Source organism: Bombina bombina, chromosome 11, assembly GCF_027579735.1.
Source record: "Bombina bombina isolate aBomBom1 chromosome 11, aBomBom1.pri, whole genome shotgun sequence".
Lineage (NCBI taxonomy): Eukaryota > Metazoa > Chordata > Amphibia > Anura > Bombinatoridae > Bombina > Bombina bombina.
The window spans coordinates 75,172,190-75,196,907 of NC_069509.1; the positions used below are offsets into that span (position 1 = coordinate 75,172,190).

General features: G+C 40.0%; 2 protein-coding genes across 5 annotated transcripts in view; one reads left to right on the forward strand and one right to left on the reverse strand.

Moving 5' to 3' along the window:
* The window catches only part of MIEF2 (mitochondrial elongation factor 2), a 44,886-nt gene extending 36,145 nt beyond the window's left edge, over nt 1-8,741 (reverse strand). For 3 of the 4 annotated variants that reach the window (XM_053695236.1, XM_053695238.1, XM_053695237.1), the window contains exon 1: nt 8,597-8,741. The gene's annotated coding sequence lies outside the window, so the exon portion shown is untranslated. The remainder of the gene's footprint in view (nt 1-8,596) is intronic. The other variant, XM_053695239.1, reaches the window with a different exon arrangement.
* A 1,859-nt stretch (nt 8,742-10,600) lies between these two features.
* FLII (FLII actin remodeling protein) overlaps nt 10,601-24,718 on the forward strand; it is a 116,333-nt gene continuing 102,215 nt past the window's right edge. Inside the window, exon 1 of the mRNA XM_053694603.1 lies at nt 10,601-10,730. Coding sequence (XP_053550578.1) covers nt 10,668-10,730 — 63 coding nt within the window. The 5' untranslated portion in view covers nt 10,601-10,667. The remainder of the gene's footprint in view (nt 10,731-24,718) is intronic.

The following is a 24,718-nucleotide window of genomic DNA, read 5'->3' on the forward strand; positions in this document are numbered from 1 at the left end:
AGGAGCCAAGATAGGATAAGTAGGAGTTGTCTGCGGCTTGACTCCTGATTGGTTCACTAACGCTATATTAAGGAGCACGTCTTATTGCAGTGTATGTAGCCTGATGAAACAGCGATATTGTATGCTGAGAAACACGTCGCTATTTTATGTACAAATAAAAGATTGTACTTTTTATACTGTTCGTGCTCCTGTTTGTATATCACGGACTCAACTTTGATTTGTTTGGGATCTCCCGATTGGTCCGTTTGTGACCGGCCTTCGTGTCACGACTTTGCCTCTGTTGTCCCTTTACATCTGGTGAGAAGATATAATAGAGGCTCTGTATTATCTTCTATTTCTGCTGTTCAGACAATACTGTTCTATGTTGGCCCCTCTGTTTCCCCTTTTAGGTATCTTGTAATCCTGTTCGTGTTTGAAGAGAGCAGCCTTACTCCGCCTGGTTTTCCACTCCTGTTGTGGCCACTAGCGCACCTCTCGTGAGGATCTTTTGAATCCTCCAGATTTGTCACAATGTAGAATACAGAGTACAAATCCCCAAAACAAGAATTCAAAAATGCAAACTTTAATAAAATTAAATACTAATTGCCCCCGTCTGTAAGTCACAATCTTCTCTGCCTGTTTTGTTTGTGTGTGTTCTAAACGCAAGTAATAGTCTATATTGAATTAAAACAACTATTTCAGATTACAGTACTGTACTATCTTTCTGATGGTACCATGTATACAAATGTATTAAATAAGTAAATATAAAAAAACAACAACCCTATCTTTAGGTTACATGTATAAGGTGTAAATATTGCTTAAATGACATATTGTTGTTTACACCTGGTTCCATCCCCTCTCCAAACTGTCCCATTTTAAAGATGCAAACATTCCAAAATCCAAACCTTTTCTGGTCCCAAGCAGATTGCATAAAGGGTTTTCTACCTGTACTGTTAATAGTATTCTTGCAAAATTGCTGCCAGACATGTGCACGCTCCTGAGCCTACGTACAGCTAACAAAAGTAAAGTGGAAAATAATTTCTTTAAAGAAATATTTTGTTTTTTATCAGTGCTTGACAAATCTGTTTAAACATTAGTAGCCAGTAAGAATATTTAGGAACCAGGCATATTTTTAGGAGCCAGCCAGATGGAATTGTATATAGATATATGGAAAATAACCCAAAAAACTTAGGAGCCAGGGGTAAAATTTTAGGAGCCAGTGGCTCCCAGGTTTGTCGAGCCCCGTTTTAATTTTCTTTAATTATTTTTTAACAGTCTCTTTTGTCCAACCTTTGTTTTTGTTTTAAATATTCCTACTAAGTTGATTGACTCCCCCCCTGGCACTTCAACTGTTACTCATTTTTTGCATCATCTGCAAATAGTTTGATAATTCTTTTTTGCTCAAGTTAAAAACAAACCAGTCCAGGAATAGTGAGAAATCTCAGTACACAAATAGGAAAATAAAAAGTGTGCATACATATACATACATTAGATAGATAAGAGATATAGATAGATATATACATATACACACACACACACACACACACACACAGGTAGCCTTCAGTTTACGCCGGGGTTAGGTTCCAGAAGGAATGGTTGTAAACTGAAACCCAGTTTATAATGTAAGTCAATGGGAAGTGAGGGAGATAGGTTCCATGTCCCTCTCAAAATTGTCATAAGTAACATCTAATACATTATTTTTAAAGCTTTGAAATGAAGACTTTAAATGCTAAACAGCATTATAAACCTAATAAAATCACACAACACAGACTTCACTTGCATTTTTCTGCAAACAGTTCTTTCTATGCATTCCAATCTGGACTGATTTATAGACAGGAAGGTCTTGTTCCTTTGAAATCTGATCGATAGCTCAGGTCTGGTTAAACTGATTAAATTCAGCTTGCTTTGCTGCAACAACAGCGGACAGCTCCACCTACTGGCTATTTTAATAAATGCACTGCTTCTCAATGCTTTTCAATAGCAGTCACATGACTGGAAAAAAAGGTGTTTATTCTGAAACGGTGCAAATTGAACCGTTGTAAAACGAGGGCCACATACACACATATATATATATATATATCTCCAGCAAAAAAAAAAAAAAAGCACTCACTGTTCACATAAAATATAACTTTTAATAAGATTCCAAAGGTTTAAAACGACATAACATTTCGGTCTTTACAAAACACCTTTGTCAAATGTCAAAAAGTCATAAGCAACCTAATACCCAAAGACTCACCTATCATACCCAAACACACGCCGCCTTATGTACACAAACCAATTTGCGTTTCTGCATGCGATCCATTGCTCACGTCATCATGCTACGTGACCATGTGATACGCCAGCCAATCACGCTGTCGTCGGTAACCACGGAAACCAATACACAATGCCTCCTTAACAGTGCTAAGCTGACTTACGATCTGCAGCTAAATAAAAGCACTATGCGAGCATAAATGCCCCTATTAATCATACAGGTATCAGGCATTATATAGTAGTTAGGTACTATTGGCTGTAGCTCACGGCACTGATCGCAATACAGAAGTGCAAATGGAGTTAAAAACATTACTAACCTCAACTATAAGTGCAGTTAAAAATTAAAATTAGATTTGAATCGTCATATATGGACAGCAGGGATATAGAAAATTACCCATTAATGTAACCCATTAATTGTTTGCAAAGCTACCCGAGACTATTCACATGGATTTTCATCCTAGTGGGTACCCACGGGTTTCTACACATACTCCAAGTGACATGAAGGGGGAGACTATTATATGATTTATTATATACACACAGGTTAAGTCTAATCTAGTTCTCTGTCCAAATGTATATTTGTGAGATGATCACAAGTAGTTGATTACATTAATGGGTAATTTTCTATATCCCTGCTGTCCATATATGACGATTCAAATCTAATTTTAATTTTAACTGCACTTATAGTTGGAACGGTGTAAAAGCCGGAACGGAACGGAACAGGCCGGAACAGGCCTTTTATGAAGGAAATTGATTTAAAATATAATGGGATCTATTAGAGACTCTTGAGAACAATTTTAGGAACAAGAATATTTGTGATATAATAATTAATTAACCCTTTAACCACCAGAATAGTGTCCGGAACCAAACATAACAGCCCAGAACAGCACCTTCCCAGAAAACCAGATACACCAAATTCACAAGTCACATTTGACTAAATGTAATAAGTGTAATCAGCCACAAACCATCCACAGAAACCACGTTCCAATACCCGTTCCGGCCTGTAAAACGCTTTTTCATGAAAAGCGACAGAACAGCACCTCACCAGCAAACCAGATACACCAAATTCACCAGTCACACATGACTAAATGTTATAAGTGTAATCAGCCACAAACCATCCACAGAAACCACATTATGATATCTGTTCCGGCCTTTAATACACTTTTTTATAAAAAGTGACGGAACGGCACCTTTCCAGCAAAATATACAGACCAAATTCACCAGCCACACATAACTAGATGTGGTAAGTGTAATCAACCACAAACCATCCACAGAAACCACGTTCCAATACCGTTCCAGCCTGTAAAATGCTTTTTCATGAGAAGTGATGGAACGGCACCTCACCAGCAAACCAGATACACCAAATTCACCAGTTACACATAACTAAATGTTATAAGTGTAATCAGCCACAAACCATCCACAGAAACCACATTATGATATCTGTTCCGGCCTTTAATACACTTTTTTTATAAAAAGTGACGGAACGGCACCTTCCTAGCAACATATACAGACCAAATTCACCAGCTACACATAACTAGATGTGATAAGTGTAATCAACTACAAACCATCCACAGAAACCACGTTCCAATATCCGTTCCGGCCTGTAAAATGCTTTTTCATGAAAAGTGACGGAACAGCACCTCACAAGGAAACCACATACACCAAATTCACCAGTCACACATGACTAAATGTTATAAGTGTAATCAGCCACAAACCATCCACAGAAACCACATTATGATATCTGTTCCAGCCTTTAATACACTTTTTTATAAAAAGTGACGGAACGGCACCTACCCAGCAAAATATACAGACCAAATTCACCAGCCACAAATAACTAGATGTGATCAGTGTAATCAACCACAAACCATCCACAGAAACCACATTCCAATACCCGTTCCGGCCTGTAAAACGCTTTTTCATGTAAAGTGATGGAACGGCACCTTACCAGCAAACCAGATACACCAAATTCACCAATTACACATAACTAAATGTTATAAGTGTAATCAGCCACAAACCACCCACAGAAACCACATTATGATATCTGTTCCGGCCTTTAATACACTTTTTTATAAAAAGTGACGGAACGGCACCTACCCAGCAAAATATACAGACCAAATTAACCAGCCACAAATAACTAGATGTGGTAAGTGTAATCAACCACAAACCATCCACAGAAACCACGTTCCAATACCCGTTCCTGCCTGTAAAATGCTTTATAATGAAAAGTGACGGAACGGCACCTTACCAGCAAACCAGATACACCAAATTCACCAATTACACATAACTAAATGTTACAAGTGTAATCAGCCACAAACCATCCACAGAAACCACATTATGATCTCTGTTCCGGCCAATAATACACTTTATTATAAAAAGTGATGGAACGGCACCTACCCAGCAAAATATACAGACCAAATTCACCAGCCACACATAACTAGATGTGGTAAGTGTAATCAACCACAAACAATCCACAGAAACCACGTTCCAATACCCGTTCCGGCCTGTAAAATGCTTTTTCCTGAGAAGTGACGGAACGGCACCTTACCAGCAAACCAGATACACCAAAGTCACCAGTCACACATAACTAAATGTTATAAGTGTAATCAGCCACAAACCATCCACAGAAACCATATTATGATATCTGCTCCGGCCTTAATACACTTTTTTTTATAAAAAGTGACGGAACGGCACCTTCCTAGCAACATATACAGACCAAATTCACCAGCTACACATAACTAGATGTGATAAGTGTAATTAACCACAAACCATCCACAGAAACCACGTTCCAATATCCGTTCCGGCCTGTAAAATGCTTTTTCATGAAAAGTGACGGAACAGCACCTCACCAGCAAACCAGATACACCAAATTCATCAGTCAAATATGACTAAATGTTATAAGTGTAATCAGCCACAAGCCATCCACAGAAACCACATTATGATATCTGTTCCGGCCTTTAATACACTTTTTTTTATAAAAAGTGATGGAACGGCACCTACTCAGCAAAATATACAGACCAAATTAACCAGCCACAAATAACTAGATGTGGTAAGTGTAATCAACCACAAACCATCCACAGAAACCACGTTCCAATACCCGTTCCGGCCTGTAAAATGCTTTATAATTAAAAGTGACGGAACGGCACCTTACCAGCAAACCAGATACACCAAATTCACCAGTCACACATAACTAAATGTTATAAGTGTAATCAGCCACAAACCATCCACAGAAACCACATTATGATCTCTGTTCCGGCCTATAATACACTTTTTTATAAAAAGTGACGGAACGGCACCTTTCCAGCAAAATATACAGACCCAATTCACCAGCCACACATAACTAGATGTGATAAGTGTAATCAGCCACAAACCATCCACAGAAACCACATTATAATATCTGTTCCGGCCTTTAATACACTTTTTTTTTTATAAAAAGTGACGGAACGGCACCTTCCCAGCAAAATATACAGACCAAATTCACTAGCCACACATAACTAGATGTGGTAAGTGTAATCAACCACAAACCATCCACAGAAACTACGTTCCAATACCTGTTCCGGCCTGTAAAACGCTTTTTCATGAAAAGTGACTGAACGGCACCTTACCAGCAAACCAGAAATTCACCAGTTAGACATAACTAAATTTTATAAGTGTAATCAGCCACAAACCATCCACAGAAACCACATTATGATATCTGTTCCGGACTTTAATACACTTTTTTTATAAAAAGTGATGGAACGGCACCTTCCTAGCAACATATACAGACCAAATTCACCAGCCACACATAACGAGATGTTGGAACGTGGTTTCTGTGGATGGTTTGTGGTTGATTACACCTATCACATCTAGTTATGTGTGGCTGGTGAATTTGGTCTGTATATTTTGCTGGGAAGGTGCCGTTCCGTCACTTTTTATAAAAAAGTGTATTAAAGGCCGGAACAGATATCATAATGTGGTTTCTGTGGATGGTTTGTGGCTGATTACACTTATAACATTTAGTTATGTGTGACTGGTGAATTTGGTGTATCTGGTTTGCTGGTAAAGTGCTGTTCCTTCACTTTTCATGAAAAAGCATTTTACAGGCCGGAACGGGTATTGGATCGTGGTTTCTGTGGATGGTTTGTGGTTGATTACACTTATCACATCTAGTTATGTGTGGCTGGTGAATTTGGTCTGTATATTTTGCTGGGAAGGTGCCGTTCCGTCACTTTTCTATCAAAAGTGTATTAAAGGCCGGAACAGATATCATAATGTTGTGGTTTCGGTGGATGGTTTGTGGCTGATTACACTTATAACATTTAGTTATGTGTGACTGGTGAATTTGGTGTATCTGGTTTGCTGGTAAAGTGTTGTTCTGTCACTTTTCATGAAAAAGCGTTTTACAGGCCAGAACGGGTATTGGAACGTGGTTTCCGTGGATGGTTTGTGGTTGATTACACTTATCACATCTAGCTATGTGTGGCTGGTGAATTTGGTCTGTATATTTTGCTGGGAAGGTGCCGTTCCGTCACTTTTTATAAAAAAAAGTGTATTAAAGGCCGGAACAGATATCATAATGTGGTTTCTGTGGATGGTTTGTGGCTGATTACACTTATAACATTTAGTCATGTGTGACTGGTGAATTTGGTGTATGTGGTTTGCTGGAAAGGTGCCGTTCCGTCACTTTTCATGAAAAAGCATTTTACAGGCCGGAACGGGTATTGGAACGTGGTTTCTGTGGATGGTTTGTGGTTGATTACACTTATCACATCTAGTTATGTGTAGCTGGTGAATTTGGTCTGTATATTTTGCTGGGAAGGTGCCGTTCCGTCACTTTTTATAAAAAAAAGTGTATTAAAGGCCGGAACAGATATCATAATGTGGTTTCTGTGGATGGTTTGTGGCTGATTACACTTATAACATTTAGTCATGTGTGACTGGTGAATTTGGTGTATCTTGTTTGCTGGTAAGGTGCCGTTCCGTCACTTTTCATGAAAAAGCATTTTACAGGCCGGAACGGGTATTGGAACGTGGTTTCTGTGGATGGTTTGTGGTTGATTACACTTATCACATCTAGTTATGTGTGGCTAGTGAATTTGGTCTGTATATTTTGCTGGGAAGGTGCCGTTCCGTCACTTTTTATAAAAAAGTGTATTAAAGGCCGGAACAGATAATATAATGTGGTTTCTGTGGATAGTTTGTGGCTGATTACACATATTACATTTAGTCACATGTGACTTGTGAATTTGGTGTATCTGGTTTTCTGGGAAGGTGCTGTTCCGGGCTGTTATGTTTGGTTCCGGACACTATTTTGGTATTTAAAGGGTTAATTAATTATTATATCACAAATATTCTTGTTCCTAAAATTGTTCTCAAGAGTCTCTAACACATCCCATTACATTTTAAATCAATTTCCTACATAAAAGGCCTGTTCCGGCCTGTTCCGTTCCGGCTTTTACACCGTTCCCTTATAGTTGAGGTTAGTAATGTTTTAAACTTTAAACCTTTGGAATCTTATTAAAAGTTATATTTTATGTGAACAGTGAGTGCCTTTTTTTTGTGCTGGACTTGTGGATAACTTTTAAAGTGCACCCTGGCTGCTGCTAAAAACTTTGATGTGCTTGCTCTTTCTGGGATAATGTATACATACACATATACATACATACACACATACAAATGATAAATACACAAACATAGACAAACACTGAGCAGATAGGGTTGCCAGGTGTCCAGTAGTCAACCTTTGTAAGTCCAGTATTTTAGCAGGTCTAGTAAAATCTTCACGAAAATACTGGACAACACTTTAAATGTCTATAAAATGTGTATATTTTTTGGCTAGTTGTAAAAGGCCTCATATACCTAAAAGCATTACAAATATAGATTAGAAAGAACAGAAGGGCAATCAAGAGGATCTAATCATCTCTGTTTACTTGTGTTACTGACAGCCAAAGAGGTAAACAGACCGATTTGTAGGTTACTGGCAGCCAAGGGTTAAAATGACTGCTTAGTTGCCAAGTCAGACAGAGATTAGCCAGTAATCTTGTGGAGGTCAGCTGGCAACTTTATGAGCAAACAAGTAACTTTTTCCAACAGCCTTACAAATTATAGTGATGTTATTCCATACCTAATATTACATATATACAAATACACAAGTTTACAGTATTTAACCTTAGTGGGTTACTGTCTGGCACATATCAAACACAGGGAAACTGAACCTAATACACATATATAGCAGCCACTGTAGTTTATACCACCATAAAGGGTTATAAACTGCGCAGACATTATATAAGCAGGCACAGTACTGAGGTTAATCTAATAAAACCCACTCCCACCCTCCCAACTCTGCACTACCCCTCATCCCAACTCTGCACTACCCCTCATCCCAAGAACTCACACGTCCGCCTTCCGGACCGCGGCCTGCGTTTACCCTTAGGCAATGTTCAAGAGTCAGGAGACAACCTCTGAGTTCTGCCCAATCACAAAACGCGCTGCAAGTATACAACCAACAAGCGCGAGTAGGATCCAAGTTTTTCACCGATTAATGAGACGCTACCGAAATCCAACCAATCAAAAGCGAGAGATTAATAACATTAAAAACCAACCAGTCTCAAAATAGATTTTTTTTATAGCCAATCAAATTCTAGTTTTATGTGACGTCAAACACTTTGACGTCGATAGAAGGGGCGTAATAGCAACTAGGAAGTAAAACTTTATTTAACCCTATGAGTGCTAGAGAACTATTTTCTCAGTTCTGCTGAAGTGTTTGTTTTAGGATCATAATATTCAGTAGTTTGTTCCATTATTTGTATTAATGATAATAACAAGGACGCGACCTACTAAAATGATTTTTTTTATTATTATTTGAAAGAGAATAACTAGTGACAGTGTCACGTCTTATAGTTTATTTGACATACATATTATTTATTAAAGGGACATTAAATCAATTTTTTTTCTTTCATGATTCAGATAGAGCATACAATTTTAAACATCTTTCTAATTTACGTATATTATCGAATTTGCTTCATTCTCTTGATATTCTTTCCTGAAAAGAATAGATAGGCTCAGCTGCTGATTGGTGGCTGCACATAGATGCCTCATTGTATTCTCTGCCTGGATCACGAAAGACATTTTGTGTGTGTTTAATGTCCCTTTAAACTAGTGGCATATATGCAGCTAAGATTATGACAATATGAATATACTGACGCTAAACTCAATCTTATGTCATCCAGTATTTAGCATAAAATGCCATTTGTGTGTGGACGACTGATTGACAGCGTTTGGAATGATTAACAGATGTGATGATTGACAACTTCAAGGATATCTAAAACTGACAGCCTTCTTATCTACTAGCACAGATAGCTCTATGATTAGTTAGTGTGACTGCTCTATAGCTAGTTATGGCACTGACTGACATCTCTGTGATTGACAGGTCTAGTACTAACTGATTCCTATGTGACTGACACCTCTGTGACTGACATCTGTGTCTGACAGGTCTAGCACTGACTAAGACCTCTGTGACTGATAGGTATGGTACTGACTGACACCTCTGTGACTGACAGGTCTAGCACTGACTGACATCTGTGTCTGACAGGTCTAGCACTGACTAAGACCTCTGTGACTGATAGGTATGGTACTGACTGACACCTCTGTGACTGACAGGTCTAGCACTGACTGACACCCCTGTGACTGAAAGGTCTAGCACTGCCTGACACCCCTGTGACTGAAAGGTCTAGCACTGCCTGACACATCTGTGAATGACAGGTCTGGTACTGACTGACACCTCTGTGACTGACAGGTCTAGCACTGACTGACACCTCTGTGACTGACAGGTGTGGTACTGACTGACACCTCTGTGACTGAAAGGTCTGGCACTGACTGACTCTGTGACTGACAGGTCTGTACTGACTGACACCTCTGTGACTGACAAGTCTAGCACTGACTGACACCTCTGTGACTGAAAGGTCTGGCACTGACTGACTCTTCTGCTCTTCTGTGACAGACAGGTCTGGTACTGACTGACACCTCTGTGACTGACAGGTCTAGCACTGACTTACACCTCTGTGACTGAAAGATCTGGCACTGACTGACACCTCTGTGACTGACAAGTCTGGTGCTTACTGAGACTGACAGGTCTGGTACTGACTGACACCTCTGTGACTGACAGGTCTGGCTCTGACTGACTCCTCTGTAACTGACAGGTCTGGCTCTGACTGACTCCTCTGTGACTGACATAACTGGCACTGACTGACTCCTCTGTAAATGACTAAACTGGTGTTAAAAATAGCAGCAATCGGCAAACAGAGGGTAAACTAGGCGTAGCCAACCAGCCAGACAAGCTTGCCTTGCACTCACCAAGTGCTCAGTGAGTGGGTGGGGCGTACCAAGCTTGGCTGCACGGAGGGGCGTGGTGTCACCGCTTCCTGCTACTATCTATAGATTGTCAGTAACCTCCCTGGCACTGGGACATGGCGGCCACCGGAGTGCTCCCCTTTATAAGGGGGGTGGACTTGAGCGGGAACGATTTCAAGGTGAGGAGGGCAATATATATGTTAGGACCCGAAGGGGTGCTGGGGTTAGTGCGGGCTGCTGGGCACCAGTAGAGGTGCTAGTTGTTAGTGCGGGATGGACACCAGGAGAGGTGCTAGTTGTTAGTGCGGGCTGGACACCAGGAGGGGTGCTGGGGTTAGTGCGGGCTGGGCACCAGGAGGGGTGCTAGTTGTTAGTGCGGGCTGGACACCAGGAGGGGTGCTGGGGTTAGTGCGGGCTGGGCACCAGGAGGGGTGCTAGGGGTTAGTGCGAGCTGGGCACCAGGAGAGGTGCTGGGGTTAGTGCGGGCTGGGCACCAGGAGAGGTGCTAGGGGTTAGTGCGGGCTGGGCACCAGGAGGGGTGCTAGGGGTTAGTGCGAGCTGGGCACCAGGAGAGGTGCTGGGGTTAGTGCGGGCTGGGCACCAGGAGGGGTGCTAGGGGTTAGTGCGGGCTGGGCACCAGGAGAGGTGCTAGGGGTTAGTGCGGGCTGGGCACCAGGAGGGGTGCTAGGGGTTAGTGCGGGCTGGGCACCAGGAGAGGTGCTAGGGGTTAGTGCGGGCTGGGCACCAGGAGGGGTGCTAGGGGTTAGTGCGAGCTGGGCACCAGGAGAGGTGCTGGGGTTAGTGCGGGCTGGGCACCAGGAGAGGTGCTAGGGGTTAGTGCGGGCTGGGCACCAGGAGAGGTGCTGGGGTTAGTGCGAGCTGGGCACCAGGAGGGGTGCTAGGGGTTAGTGCGAGCTGGGCACCAGGAGGGGTGCTAGGGGTTAGTGCGAGCTGGGCACCAGGAGGGGTGCTAGGGGTTAGTGCGGGCTGGGCACCAGTAGAGGTGCTGGGGTTAGTGCGGGCTGGGCACCAGGAGGGGTGCTGGGGTTAGTGCGAGCTGGGCACCAGGAGGGGTGCTAGGGGTTAGTGCGAGCTGGGCACCAGGAGGGGTGCTAGGGGTTAGTGCGAGCTGGGCACCAGGAGGGGTGCTAGGGGTTAGTGCGAGCTGGGCACCAGGAGGGGTGCTAGGGGTTAGTGCGAGCTGGGTACCAGGAGGGGTGCTAGGGGTTAGTGCGAGCTGGGCACCAGGAGGGGTGCTAGGGGTTAGTGCGAGCTGGGCACCAGGAGGGGTGCTAGGGGTTAGTGCGAGCTGGGCACCAGGAGGGGTGCTAGGGGTTAGTGCGGGCTGGGCACCAGGAGGGGTGCTAGGGGTTAGTGCGGGCTGGGCACCAGGAGGGGTGCTAGGGGTTAGTGCGGGCTGGGCACCAGGAGGGGTGCTAGGGGTTAGTGCGGGCTGGGCACCAGGAGGGGTGCTAGGGGTTAGTGCGGGCTGGGCACCAGGAGGGGTGCTAGGGGTTAGTGCGGGCTGGGCACCAGGAGGGGTGCTAGGGGTTAGTGCGGGCTGGGCACCAGGAGGGGTGCTAGGGGTTAGTGCGGGCTGGGCACCAGCCCAGGAGGGGTGCCGGGGCTAGTGTGGCACTCTCACCTATCAGTCTGTCTACATGTTGTTTTACAAATGAAATCTGCACAAATTGCTGTACTGTAACAAGAGAAAAAATAAAGAAGTAAAGCCTGACATGTTAGGCAAATCACAAAACAGAGTAAACATATTCTGTACTGTATAAACTGTGTGTTTATATAATGTACAGTAATTATATATAAATATCACTATAGTAACTATTTCCCTTATTGCTATTGTAGTCAGAAGAAAAATGACTAATCTGGTCATTTATTCCAGATCAAGCAAAGCACAATTTCTTGCTTGCCAGCTGAAGTTTTCTTTTTGCTAGTAGAACTTTCCCACCCTGTGCATTTGCCACACAATTCAAATGGCATGCTACACCAGAAGAAAACTGTTTTGTTCCTGTGTAGTTTGTGGGTAGGTTTTGTTCCCATTAAACTCTCCCTGACACTGGCTTAAATATAGCCCTGGGTCCCTGGCAGCAGCTGGTGTCAGGCAGACCAGGAACATTACAAAGCGGGGGTGGGTGGAGAGTAGATAAAGTAGGGCACCCGAGTCGGCAGTGGTTACAGAAACATATAGGGCTAAATTACAAGTGGAGCGCTAATTTGCGGGCGCGCGATATACAACCAGCCATTACAAGTGGCTGGTTATTGCTACCGTTCGCTCGCGGTTGCAATTAGCGCTCAGAATAATAAAGCGATAGTAAATCCTAGCGTTTGTGAAACGCTAGGATTCACCAGTGGAACAAATAAAGGGAACTTTCAGTCATTAAGTATAAAATAATTCATGCTGAAAGTTACTTTATTTGTCTGAAGCTTTCAGCACACTGAGCTCCTATGGGAGTCCACAGCAGAATGCAATTTTGCTGTGAGGTGACATTTCCACCTCTTAGCCAATAGTCATGCGGGCCAGATGGCATTATGCCAGATCTCTAGCATGCTATTGGCTAAGATCACCTCACAGCAAAATAGCCTTCTGCCGTGGGCTGCCTGAGGCGCTCAGCATGGCGAACACTTCAGATATAAAGGAATTTTCAGCATAAAGTATTTTATCCTTTATCCTTTATGACTAAAAGTCACCTTTGTTTGCTTCAAAAACGCTAGGATTTACTATCACTTTAAACAGAGATCAGATCTCTGGTTAATTTTCTATACTTGCCCCAAAATAAAGGTGTGTTTTTTTTTGTTGTTTTTTTTTAATGAAAAAAAAGTAGCCTTTTCCCCCCATACAAAATGACTGCGCTGAAAAGTGCCTTTACATTGCGATCTATGGGAACTGTGTGTTCCCTGTAAATATATATGTATATGCTTATATACAAATTTATTTATGTGTACATTTTAAACACATAAATATATATGTACATATTCATATATATTTTAAAATTGCTGCCCGACTTACCACCTTCACTGCGCTAGTTCTCATGCAGTTATATTAGCAAGTCATAAACTTCAATATCTGTGAAGCGCAGTAAAACTAGGTTGTGTGTGCATTTGTGTGTGTATGTATGTATATATATATATGTGTGTGTGTAAATAATAGGTGATGGTAGTCAAAAGAGAAATGTATACCATTGCCGTTACCTTTTGGAATATACAAATGTATGAATTAAATACATGTTGGTGAATGCTATTGGTGTTTCAGTGAAAGCTTTTACTGTGCACAAGAAGCATATGTACATATGCTCTGCTTGTTTGTTGTTTCAGTGACACTTTTATCAATGCACTGTTTGCTGCAATAGTTTATTAAGAAATGCTAGAACAAAATACATTTTATTATTGTAGAATGTCCCTTTTTTTAAATGTAGGTAATTTTTCTGGTATTGAATGTCTATCTCATGTTACACCATTGCTTTGCTATACAAGTAAGCATTAAAATGGTGTGCTAACGACGGCTCAGAGCCGTGACAGGCATCGCCGGGGCTTCCCGTTACGTGCAGTGACGTCACCGCGCAACTTTATTTAAAATTAACAATACAAAGTATAGGGAAAGGGGCCATGCTGCTTAGAAGCCTGTATCTCAGGCATCTAAGCAGCTACAGACCCCCAAGACCCACCTTTGGAAAGGTAATTTTTTAAAAAAAATAGTGAAAAACGGGAAAAAATTAAATCCTGCTTAGCACTCAAAGGGTTAAAGGGATAGTAAACCCCCAAATTTTCTTTTATGATTCAGATAGAACATACAATTTTAAACAACTTTCCAATTTACTTCTATTAGCAAATTTGCGTCATTCTCTTGTTATCCATTGCTGAAGGAACAGCAATGCAGTACTGACAGCTAGCTGAACATATCTAGTTAGCCAATCACAAGAGACCAATGTGTGCAGGCACCAATTAGCAGCAGCTCCCACTGGTATATGATATGTGCGTATTATTTTTCAATAAGGGATACTAAGAGAACGAAGCACATTTGAAAATAGAAGTGAATTTAAAAGTCTCTTAACATTGCATGCTCTATATGAATCAGGCAAATTTTTAATTTTGACTTTCCTATCCCTTTAATCCCTTGAGTGCTAACGACGGCTCAGAGCCGTCGCTAGCACTCAACTACCTTTTTGGTAATCTGGGGGCTCCTACCCCGGCGATCAGGCCTGCATAGTGACAGGCATCGCCGGGGCTTCCCGTTATGTGCGGTGGCGTCATGCGTAATGACGTGATGACGTCACCGCGCAACTTTATTTAAAATTGACAATACAAAGTATAGGGAAAGGGGGCATGCTGCTTAGAAACCTGTATCTCAGGAATCTGAGCAGCTACAGACCCACCATTGGAAAGGTAATCGCCTAACATTTCCAATGATATGAGTCTTGGGGATCTGGGGGGGGGGGGGTCAAATTTTTTTTTAAAATATTAAATCCAGCTTAGCACTCAAAGGGTTAAAGAAGATTCCTCCTTTACAGATTCCTATGATGCAGTGGAAACACTACTGAAAATGTATTTGTTTAAAAGTCACCTGGCCTGAATGTTTTAACTTTTTTTTGTTTTGTTTTTAAAGGAGTGATAGTTGAAAAAACACCACGTACTGTTATTGTAAAGCGGCTGTGCCTTTGAACGTGCCACTTCATGGAGTCTTTTGTAGGCTCCGAGCTTAAGTTGGGCGTGTAAAGGCACCTGGGAAGCTGATTTTTCCAAAGCTTTTTAGGGAATGTCAGATCTTTGTAGTGACATGATCATGAGGACCTCAGATGGTAAGGTGGTGGCACTAAAATGTGCAACACATCTGAGGGCACAGAACATTTCTCAGAGTTGGAACTCTGGAAATATTTAGTTGTTTGTAAAAGCATTATTGATATGTTAGAATAGATTTAAAAGGAAGGAAACCCCAACATTTTCTTTCATGATTCAGATAGAACATAAAATTTCAAACAACTGTCCAATTTATTTATATTAAATTTGCTTCATTATCTTATCTTTTGCTGAAGGGACAGCATTGCACTACTGGCAGCTTGATGACCACATCTAGTTAGCCAATCACAAGAGACACGTGTGCAGGCACCAATCAGCAGCAGCTCCCACTAGTGTAAGATATGTGTATTATTTTTCAACCAAGGATACCAAGAGAACAAAGCACATTTGAAAATTGAAGTAAATTTGAAAGTGTCTTAAAATTACATGCTCTATCCGAATCATGCAAGGTTAATTTTGACTTTCCTATCCCTTTTAAAGTGTGCCTGGTGGCAGGAAATATTTGATCTCATTTGTAGCAAACATTATGATTAGATACAGAACTTTTTTTAGTCAAAAGTAAACCTTCGTGATTGATATTGAGCACTGATGGTGAACCTTTTTGTACCCAAACTGCAACACCAACGCAACTTATTTATCTCAAAGTGCCAATGTATCAGTAAGTGGGTGTAATTCTCACACAGCGTTAACATTACACATATCCAGGAACTCGTTATTCATATTTTTATTTTATTAACCAATAATAGCTATTGGTTGATGGGGGGGGGCGGGGGGGAATGCATCTCTTAATTAAAGCATTTTAATAATCTATTAACATGTCCTTTTAACTGGAGTTGTTTCACAATTCAGAAAATCTGTCTCACAGTTTTGAAGTCTGTTATTTTAAAGGATGAGAGTATTCTAATTTCAATCGGTTTGTGAAAAACTCTTTGGAAAAATTCCCATTTTAAGGATAACCTTAGTCTGTTAAAGGGACAGTAAAGTCACAAAAAATCGTTCATGATTTAAATAGGGCATGTAATTTTAAACAACTTTCCAATTTACTTTTATTACCAATTTTGCTTTGTTCTCTTGGTATTCTTAGTTGAAAGCTAAATCTAGGAGGTTCATGTGCTAATTTCTTAGACCTTGAAGACTGCCTCTAATTGGAAAGCATTTTGACAGTTTTTCACCACTAGAGGGCGTTAGTTCATGTGTTTCATATAGATAACATTGAGCTCCGGCACGTGAAGCTCCTAAGAGCAAGCACTGATTGGCTAAAAATGCATATCTGTCAAAAGAACTAAAATAAGGGGGCAGTTTGCAGAGGCATAGATACAAGGTAATCACAGAGGTAAAAAGTATATTATTATAACTGTGTTGGTTATGCAAAATTGGGGAATGGGTAATAAAGGGATTAGCTACCTTTTTTAAACAACAAAAATTCTGGTGTTTACTGTCCCGTTAAGATAAATGAATCCCGTGACAAATCTGAAATTGTTGCTGCACTGGTGTAAAAAGCAAAAACTGCAACAGTCCTATTAAAATAAATTTGAGGCACAAAACATTGGGGATAGATAAACATTAAACATTTTATATTGTGTTATTCCCCCCCCCATGGTTTGCAATGCTAACTCGATGTCCCCAGAAACTTACCTTACTGCCGTCGCTGTGTTTTCCCCAGTGCTGTCACTGTGTGTGTGTAGTTAGTAAGTTGGCGCACCGAGTGCACAAATTTATACTGACCCTTGTCATGTGCCACCTAACACATACGGATAGATTTAACAAGTAAGACTGCTCCTTAAAGAGACACTGTACCCAAAAAATTTATTTTGTGATTCAGATTGAGCATGACATTTTAAGCAAATTTCGAATTTACTCCTATTATCAAATTTTTCTTCATTCTCTTGGTATCTTTATTTGAAATGCAAGAATGTAAGTTTAGATGCCGGCCCATTTTTGGTGAACAACCTGGGTTGTCCTTGCTGATTGGTGGATAAATTCATCCACCAATAAAAAAGTGCTGTCCAGAATACTGAAACCAAAAAAAAAGATTAGATGCCTTCTTTTTCAAATAATGATAGCAAGAGAACAAAGAAAAATTGATAATAGGAGTAAATTAGAAAGTTGCTTAAAATTGCATGCTCTATCTGAATTACAAAAGAAAAAATTTGGGTTCAGTGTCCCTTTAACTTCTACACCACCTTTTAGGTGGTGGACTGCAATCATTCAGATACGATACGATCGGGATGATTGACACCACTGCTAGCGACGATTGACCGCGAATGTGCAAGGGGCGGCATTTCTCAAGAAATGCTTGTGCAATGTTAAATGCAGACAGCGTATCTTGTCCGCATTTAGCGATGTTGGGCGGACATGATTTGCTGCAGAGAATCGTGTCCGCCTGGCACTTGTTAAATCTGCCCCGTAATCTGTGTGCGGGGCCTACAAAATCACTGTATAGCCACGCTTGTTACAAGGACTTGTCCTTCAGGTCAGAGTACATGCGCAATGTTTGTAAGCTTATGGCTCGTGTGCCAACAGAGAGGTCTCTGTGTGCCAACTATGGCGCTCGTGCCACAGGTTCACCATTTCTGATATAGAGCATGCAGTTTAAAACAACTTTCCAATTTACTTCTATTATTTTATTTCAATGTATAACATCGGTAGAAAAACTGTTTCAAACTGCTGCCATAGAATGTTGGACACTTGCACACTCCTGAGGTTCTATGAGCCTACCTAGGTTTATTCTTCAACAAAGGATATCATTATGAAGGGAATTTGACAACAGAAGTAAATTGGAACATTGTTTAATACTGCATGCTCTATCTGAATCATGAAAGTTTAATTTTGACTTTATTTTCTCTTTTTTTTTAATATAATCTGACATTTACAGTTATAATGCAATGCCCTAAAATACAAATATGTAAAATATATGGAATTTATTGTGGTGGGAGAAGGAAGCCAAAACTAAAAGGAAAAACTACACATCAATATCTGCAATGATGTCAAGTCTCAAATACGTAGTTGGTACAAGGTGACATAACATGGCTATAATTATGTGTAGTAAAATACTTTCCAATGTAATATCAATATTTATTTTGCTACTTTTCCTTTTATTTTAACCCTGAAACGTGGACTTTCCAATTTCCGCAAGAAGATGAGTTGCATGGCTTAGATTTAAAGGGACATTAAACCCAAAAATGTTCTTTCAGGATTAAGATAGAGAATACAATTTTAAACAACATGTCAATTTACTTCTGTTATCTAATTTGCTTAATTCGTTGGGTATCCTTTGTTACAGAAATAGCAATGCAAATGAGTGAGCCTATCACAGAGGCATCGATGTGCAGCCACCAATCAGAAACTACTGAGCCTATCTAGATATGCTTTTCAGGAAAGCATATCAAGAGAATAAGGCAAATTAGATAATAGAAGTAAATTAGAAAGTTGTTTAAAATGGTATTCTCTATCTATCTGAATCATGAAATATTTTTTGGGGGATTTAATGTCCCTTTAAGAAGCATATGCAGACATGCACACTTCCCTAATTGGCCACAGCAGAGGAGATAAGATAAGCAACATGCTTTTCACGAGTATATCTCTAGTTTGCAAAAGTACAAACAATGAAGAATGAAAGTCTTTTTAATGTTTTAAAACCTTTATTTTGTATGTAGGTCTTTTGTAAAGCAGCATTTAACTGATGATACATACCATGCTTCTACAAGTATTTGCTTTCAGTGGCTCAGTGACAGTTGTTGATTAAGACGGTGAACTAATAGGAGACTGATTATTTTTATTATAGTGTTCTTGGGACCCCCCCCTGCTCCCCCCCCCCAATGATCATATTAAAGAGACATAAAACAAACACACAATTTGATTCAGACAGAGCATTGGTTTTCAACTCTGTCTTCAAGCCTCCCCAGCTGGCCAGGTTTTCTGGATTACCTTGAATGAGAGCAGGTAAAATAACCATGGTTACTAATCAGCTGATCACTTCACCTGTGCTCCCGTTCAGATATCCTCAAAATCTGATCTGTTAGGGAGCACTGAGGACAGGTTTAAAAACCAATGGGACAGAGCATATGATATTTAACACATTTCTAATTTACTTCTGTTATCAAATTTATTTCCTGCTATGTAGCGCTACAGACACCAAGGGATCTCTTGAACAAAGAATACCATGGGAACAAAGCAAATTTGATATTAGGAGTAAATAAGAAATTGTATGCTCTGTCTTAATTGCAAAAGATAATTTTTGGATTTTATACAAAACTTTAATTTTGACTTTACTGGCCCTTTTAATTCTGTATGCTGTGTCACAACAGACTGATGCCCAGCAGACGCACGTTAGGTAGAGATTTCCATAGCTTGTTTTAGAGCTCTGATTCATACTTAGGAGCGTGGTCCTCCCTTGCTGACTCATGCAGCATTTCACAACAGGTTGATATTTGTTCATTGTTTGTGTAGCTGTAGTTTTAGTGGGAAGAGGCAATGCCTACAAGTCGGCAAAGAATTATATTTTTTTTTTATTTTTTTTTTTAACCTGATATAAAGTGTATTTATGTATATTTAAAGAGATGTGAAACGCTGAATTAAAATTACATAGTTCAGATAGAGTATGCCATTTTAACCCCTTACCTCTGTTAGGACTTTCCATGCCGTCCTGATTGCACTGGGCTTAGGACGGCATGGAACTCCTGCAGCTATAAAAGCTGCCTAAATGGGACTGGCTGGAGGGAGTGCCTAGCATAGGCACTCCCCCTGACCCAATCCCATCATTGAAATCACGAGACCGCATGAATAATTACGTGATTTCAATTTTTACTTATTTGTTTACAGAACTTTGTTTAGATGTAGACAAATAAGTCCAGGCGGGGGTCAAGTCCAACAAAAAAGTGTGGGAACTCACCAAGACTTCCATACCCCTCACAATTAATGTTTCTCACACACGCACACACACACTGTATATGTGTGTGTGTGTGTGTGTATATATATATATATATATATATATATATATATATATATATATATATATATATATATATATATATATATATATATATATATATATATATATATATATATATATATATATATATATATATATATATATATTACGGTATATATCACACACACACACACACACACTGGTTAATAAAAGCAAATTAAAACTAATGAAAGGCTGAATGTTGCCTTTTTGGCCTGAGGCTTGCATTTAGTGTATTTTAGGAAGTGTTACTGCCCATTACTAGAGGATCTCACTATCCCTCTAACCAAACTGTGCTCTAGCTCCTCCAACCATCAGGAGCATTGTTTACTGAAACATTTCTATTCTCTGCCCAGGGGAAACTTAGTTCCACCTGCAAAAATAGTGCAGGAACTCCGAGAAGGGGGTTAAGAGACTTTTCAGTTTATTTATAACAAATTTACTCAATTCTGTTTGTATCTTTTGTTGAAAAGCATAGATAGGTAGGCTCATGAGCAGCAAAGCAGTGGTGATTGTTGGATACACACACATGGCATTGACTGACCAGATGTGCTTTCCAGGGGTTAAACTTTTAGTTATATGCAAGCAGTAGTGTAGTAATAAAATTCTCTAATATGTTGTTTTTTTTTTTTTTTTGTATTTTGTTTTTTTAAAGGAACATTAAACACTATTTGAATTAAAACTTTCAAATTAGTGCTAGAGACACTAAAAAGCAAATCCTGTTACCTAGGTGGTCTTCACAATTCTGCAAATCAATAATTGGTTTAAGCTATTGGCAGCTACTAGGGTAACAAAACTTGTTTTTTGGCTTTCTCTAGGGAGTGCAGAAAAAGCACAATTTTTTACACTGAAGCAAGAGGTCCCTTTAACCCCCCCCCCTTTTGCTTGCCAGGCCTGGTTTGGATCAACACTTTCTTCCTCAGGAATGCCATTTTGAACTTTTTTTTTTTTTCTTCTTTTTTTTTTTAACCCTGGATTTGCCTTTAGTTTTAGTCTTGTGCTGGGTCAGTGATATATTATAACAATTAATCACAAGTGGGGATTTTTTTTTTTATTGCTGGTCATGTAATTTCTTAGAGATTTTAATAGCTTTGAAATGGTTGAAGTGATGGTAAATTAAGTGCAATTTGAAGGTAAAATATAATTACCCAATTCTCTATCACCTAAATCGCTAGTTTTTTTTATTTTTATTTAAAACTCAGTTTTTAAAAAAAAAAAATGGTCCCCCCCCCCGGATTACTTCCTGATCTGTGTATGAGCCGTAGTAGAGAGGTGGGCATATTGTTCTTCACAATTCTCTTTGCGCATGCCTTAAATTCTTAATACGTTTTCAGACGATCAGTCTGAGATCTAACATGTAGCGCATGCGCGTAACTAACGAGGGGCGTGTTAGTGTGTTTTACAGTTGCCAACTGGCCGGAATTCTGATTGCTAACTGAAAACACGTGATTTTAAAAATCTATGGTGGCGATTGTACGGGCGGAGGAACGGAGCTGAATTTGAAGCATATAAAAAGTAAATATTTACAAATACTGACAGTTTTTGGCGTTTTGATGAATTAAAGTGCATTTATTTTTTGGTTATCTATATACGATCGCATGTTGGAGTTTGCGATAGTTTACCATCACTTTAAAGGGATATAAGGATCAGTGGTATTATGCTCTAATGTGACAGAACGTTTCATCATTGTACATATAGCGCTGCTGTACTCTGGCAGCTATACACCGTCAGAAAAAAGGGTACGGTCGGGGTACGTTTGTAAACACTTAGGGTACAACTACTGTGGTTGTACCCTCAATGAATCATAATTACACCTTAAGGAACTAATATGTACCATTTAGGGGTAAATAAGGTACAAATATGATTCCAACTGTCAAAGGGTCCATGTCAGTACCATTTAATCCCCCCCAAAAAGTGGTTTAAGGATGACACACCCTGCAAGTCCATAACATTTTTGCACCTCCAATTATTCAATGAACACATAACTGGCAGTCACCAAAAATGAATTCAAAATACATACGCCTAGATTTAGAGTTCTGCGTTAGCCGTCAAAACCAGCGTTAGGGGGTCCTAACGCTGGTTTTGGCCGCCCGCTGGTATTTAGAGTCAGTTAGGAAAGGGTCTAACGCTGACTTTCCAGCCGCGACTTTTCCATACCGCAGATCCCCTTACGCCATTTGCGTATTCTATCTTTTCAATGGGATCGTTCTAACGCCGGTATTTAGAGTCGTGGCTGAAGTGAGCGTTAGAAATCTAACGACAAGACTCCAGCCGCAGAAAAAAGCCAGGAGTTAAGAGCTTTCTGGGCTAACGCCGGTTCATAAAGCTCTTAACTACTGTGCTCTAAAGTACACTAACACCCATAAACTACCTATGTACCCCTAAACCGAGGCCCCCCCACATCGCCGCCACTCTATTAAATTTTTTTAACCCCTAATCTGCCGACCGCACACCGCCGCAACCTACATTATACCTATGTACCCCTAATATGCTGCCCCTAACATCGCCGACCCCTACATAATATTTATTACCCCCTAATCTGCCCCCCCCCACGTCGCCGGTACCTACCTACAGCTATTAACCCCTAATCTGCCAACCGGACCTCACCGCTACTATAATAAATGTATTAACCCCTAATCCGCCTCTCTCCCGCCTCGCAAACCCTATAATAAATAGTATTAACCCCTAATCTGCCCTCCCTAACATCGCCGACACCTAACTTCAAGTATTAACCCCTTATTAAATAAATTATTCCTATTTAAATCTAAATACTTACCTGTAAAATAAACCCTAATATAGCTACAATATAACTAATAATTATATTGTAGCTATTTTAGGATTAATATTTATTTTACAGGCAACTTTGTATTTATTTTAACCAGGTACAATAGCTATTAAATAGTTAATAACTATTTAATAGTTACCTAGTTAAAATAATTACAAAATTACCTGTAAAATAAATCCTAACCTAAGTTACAATTAAACCTAACACTACACTGTCAATAAATTAATTAAACTATCTACAATTATCTACAATTAAATCAACTAAACTAAATTACAAAAAATAAAAAAAATTACAAGAATTTTAAACTAATTACACCTACTCTAAGCCCCTAAAAAAAATAACAAAGCCCCCCAAAATAAAAACATGCCCTACCCTATTCTAAAATAAAAATTGTAAAGCTCTTTTACCTTACCAGCCCTTAAAAGGGCCTTTTGCGGGGCATGCCCCAAAGAAAACAGCTGTTTTGCATTTAAATAAACATACAATACCGCCCCCCCAACATTACAACCCACCACCCACATACCCCTAATCTAACACAAACCCCCCTTAAAGGGCCACTGTAAGTAAATATTTTCTATGCCTGTTACTAACTAACTAACTACCCCAAATACGCTTTTTATCAATAGCATTTCATTAACATATCTCTACCGTATATCAGAAATCTTGTCTGCAAATGTAATTGTTTTCCAAACCCACTACCTGGGTATCCTTTGCTCTGTACCAATCCGTTTACAATACCTAGGTTTCAAAATGGCGCTTTAAACACAAAGTTATTGGTTTAAGTATTTTGAACACTCAGTGCTGAAAATAGTGGGCAGGATAACGTGACATCATCGGCAAATAAAAGATATAACTTTTAGAACGTTATGAAACTTCGTTTTGGAGAAAATATAGGTTAGTAGGTTTTAATTAATGTTTATTAACTTTAATATGTTAGTTGTTTAGCTTAAAAATTATAACAGAAAGTAATCCTTTAAAAAAACCTAACACTAAGCCCCTGAAGATCTTCCTACCTTGTCTTCACCACGCCGGGTATCACCGATCTGTCCAGAAGAGGGTCCGAAGTCTTCCTCCTATCCGGCAAGAAGAGGTCCAGAAGAGGCTCCGAAGTCTTCATCCTATCCGGCAAGAAGAGGAGATCCGGACCGGCAAACATCTTCATCCAAGCTGCGTCTTCTATCTTCTTCCATCCGGCGCATAGCGGGATCATCTTGAAGCAGCCGACGCGGATCCATCCTCTTCCAACGACGTCCTAAGTCCGAATGAAGGTTCCTTTAAATGACGTCATCCAAGATGGCGTCCCTCGAATTCCGATTGGCTGATAGGATTCTATCAGCCAATCGGAATTAAGGTAGGAAAAATCTGATTGGCTGATTGAATCAGCCAATCAGATTCAAGTTCAATCCGATTGGCTGATCCGATCAGACTGAGCTTGCATTCTATTGGCTGTAGGTGTAATTTAAAATTCTTGTAATTTTTTTTTTATTTTTTGTAATTTAGTGGGGTTTTTTTTTTTTGTAATTTAGTTTAGTTGATTTAATTGTAGATAGTTTATTTAATTAATTTATTGATAGTGTAGTGTTGATAGTGTAGGGTTTAATTGTAAC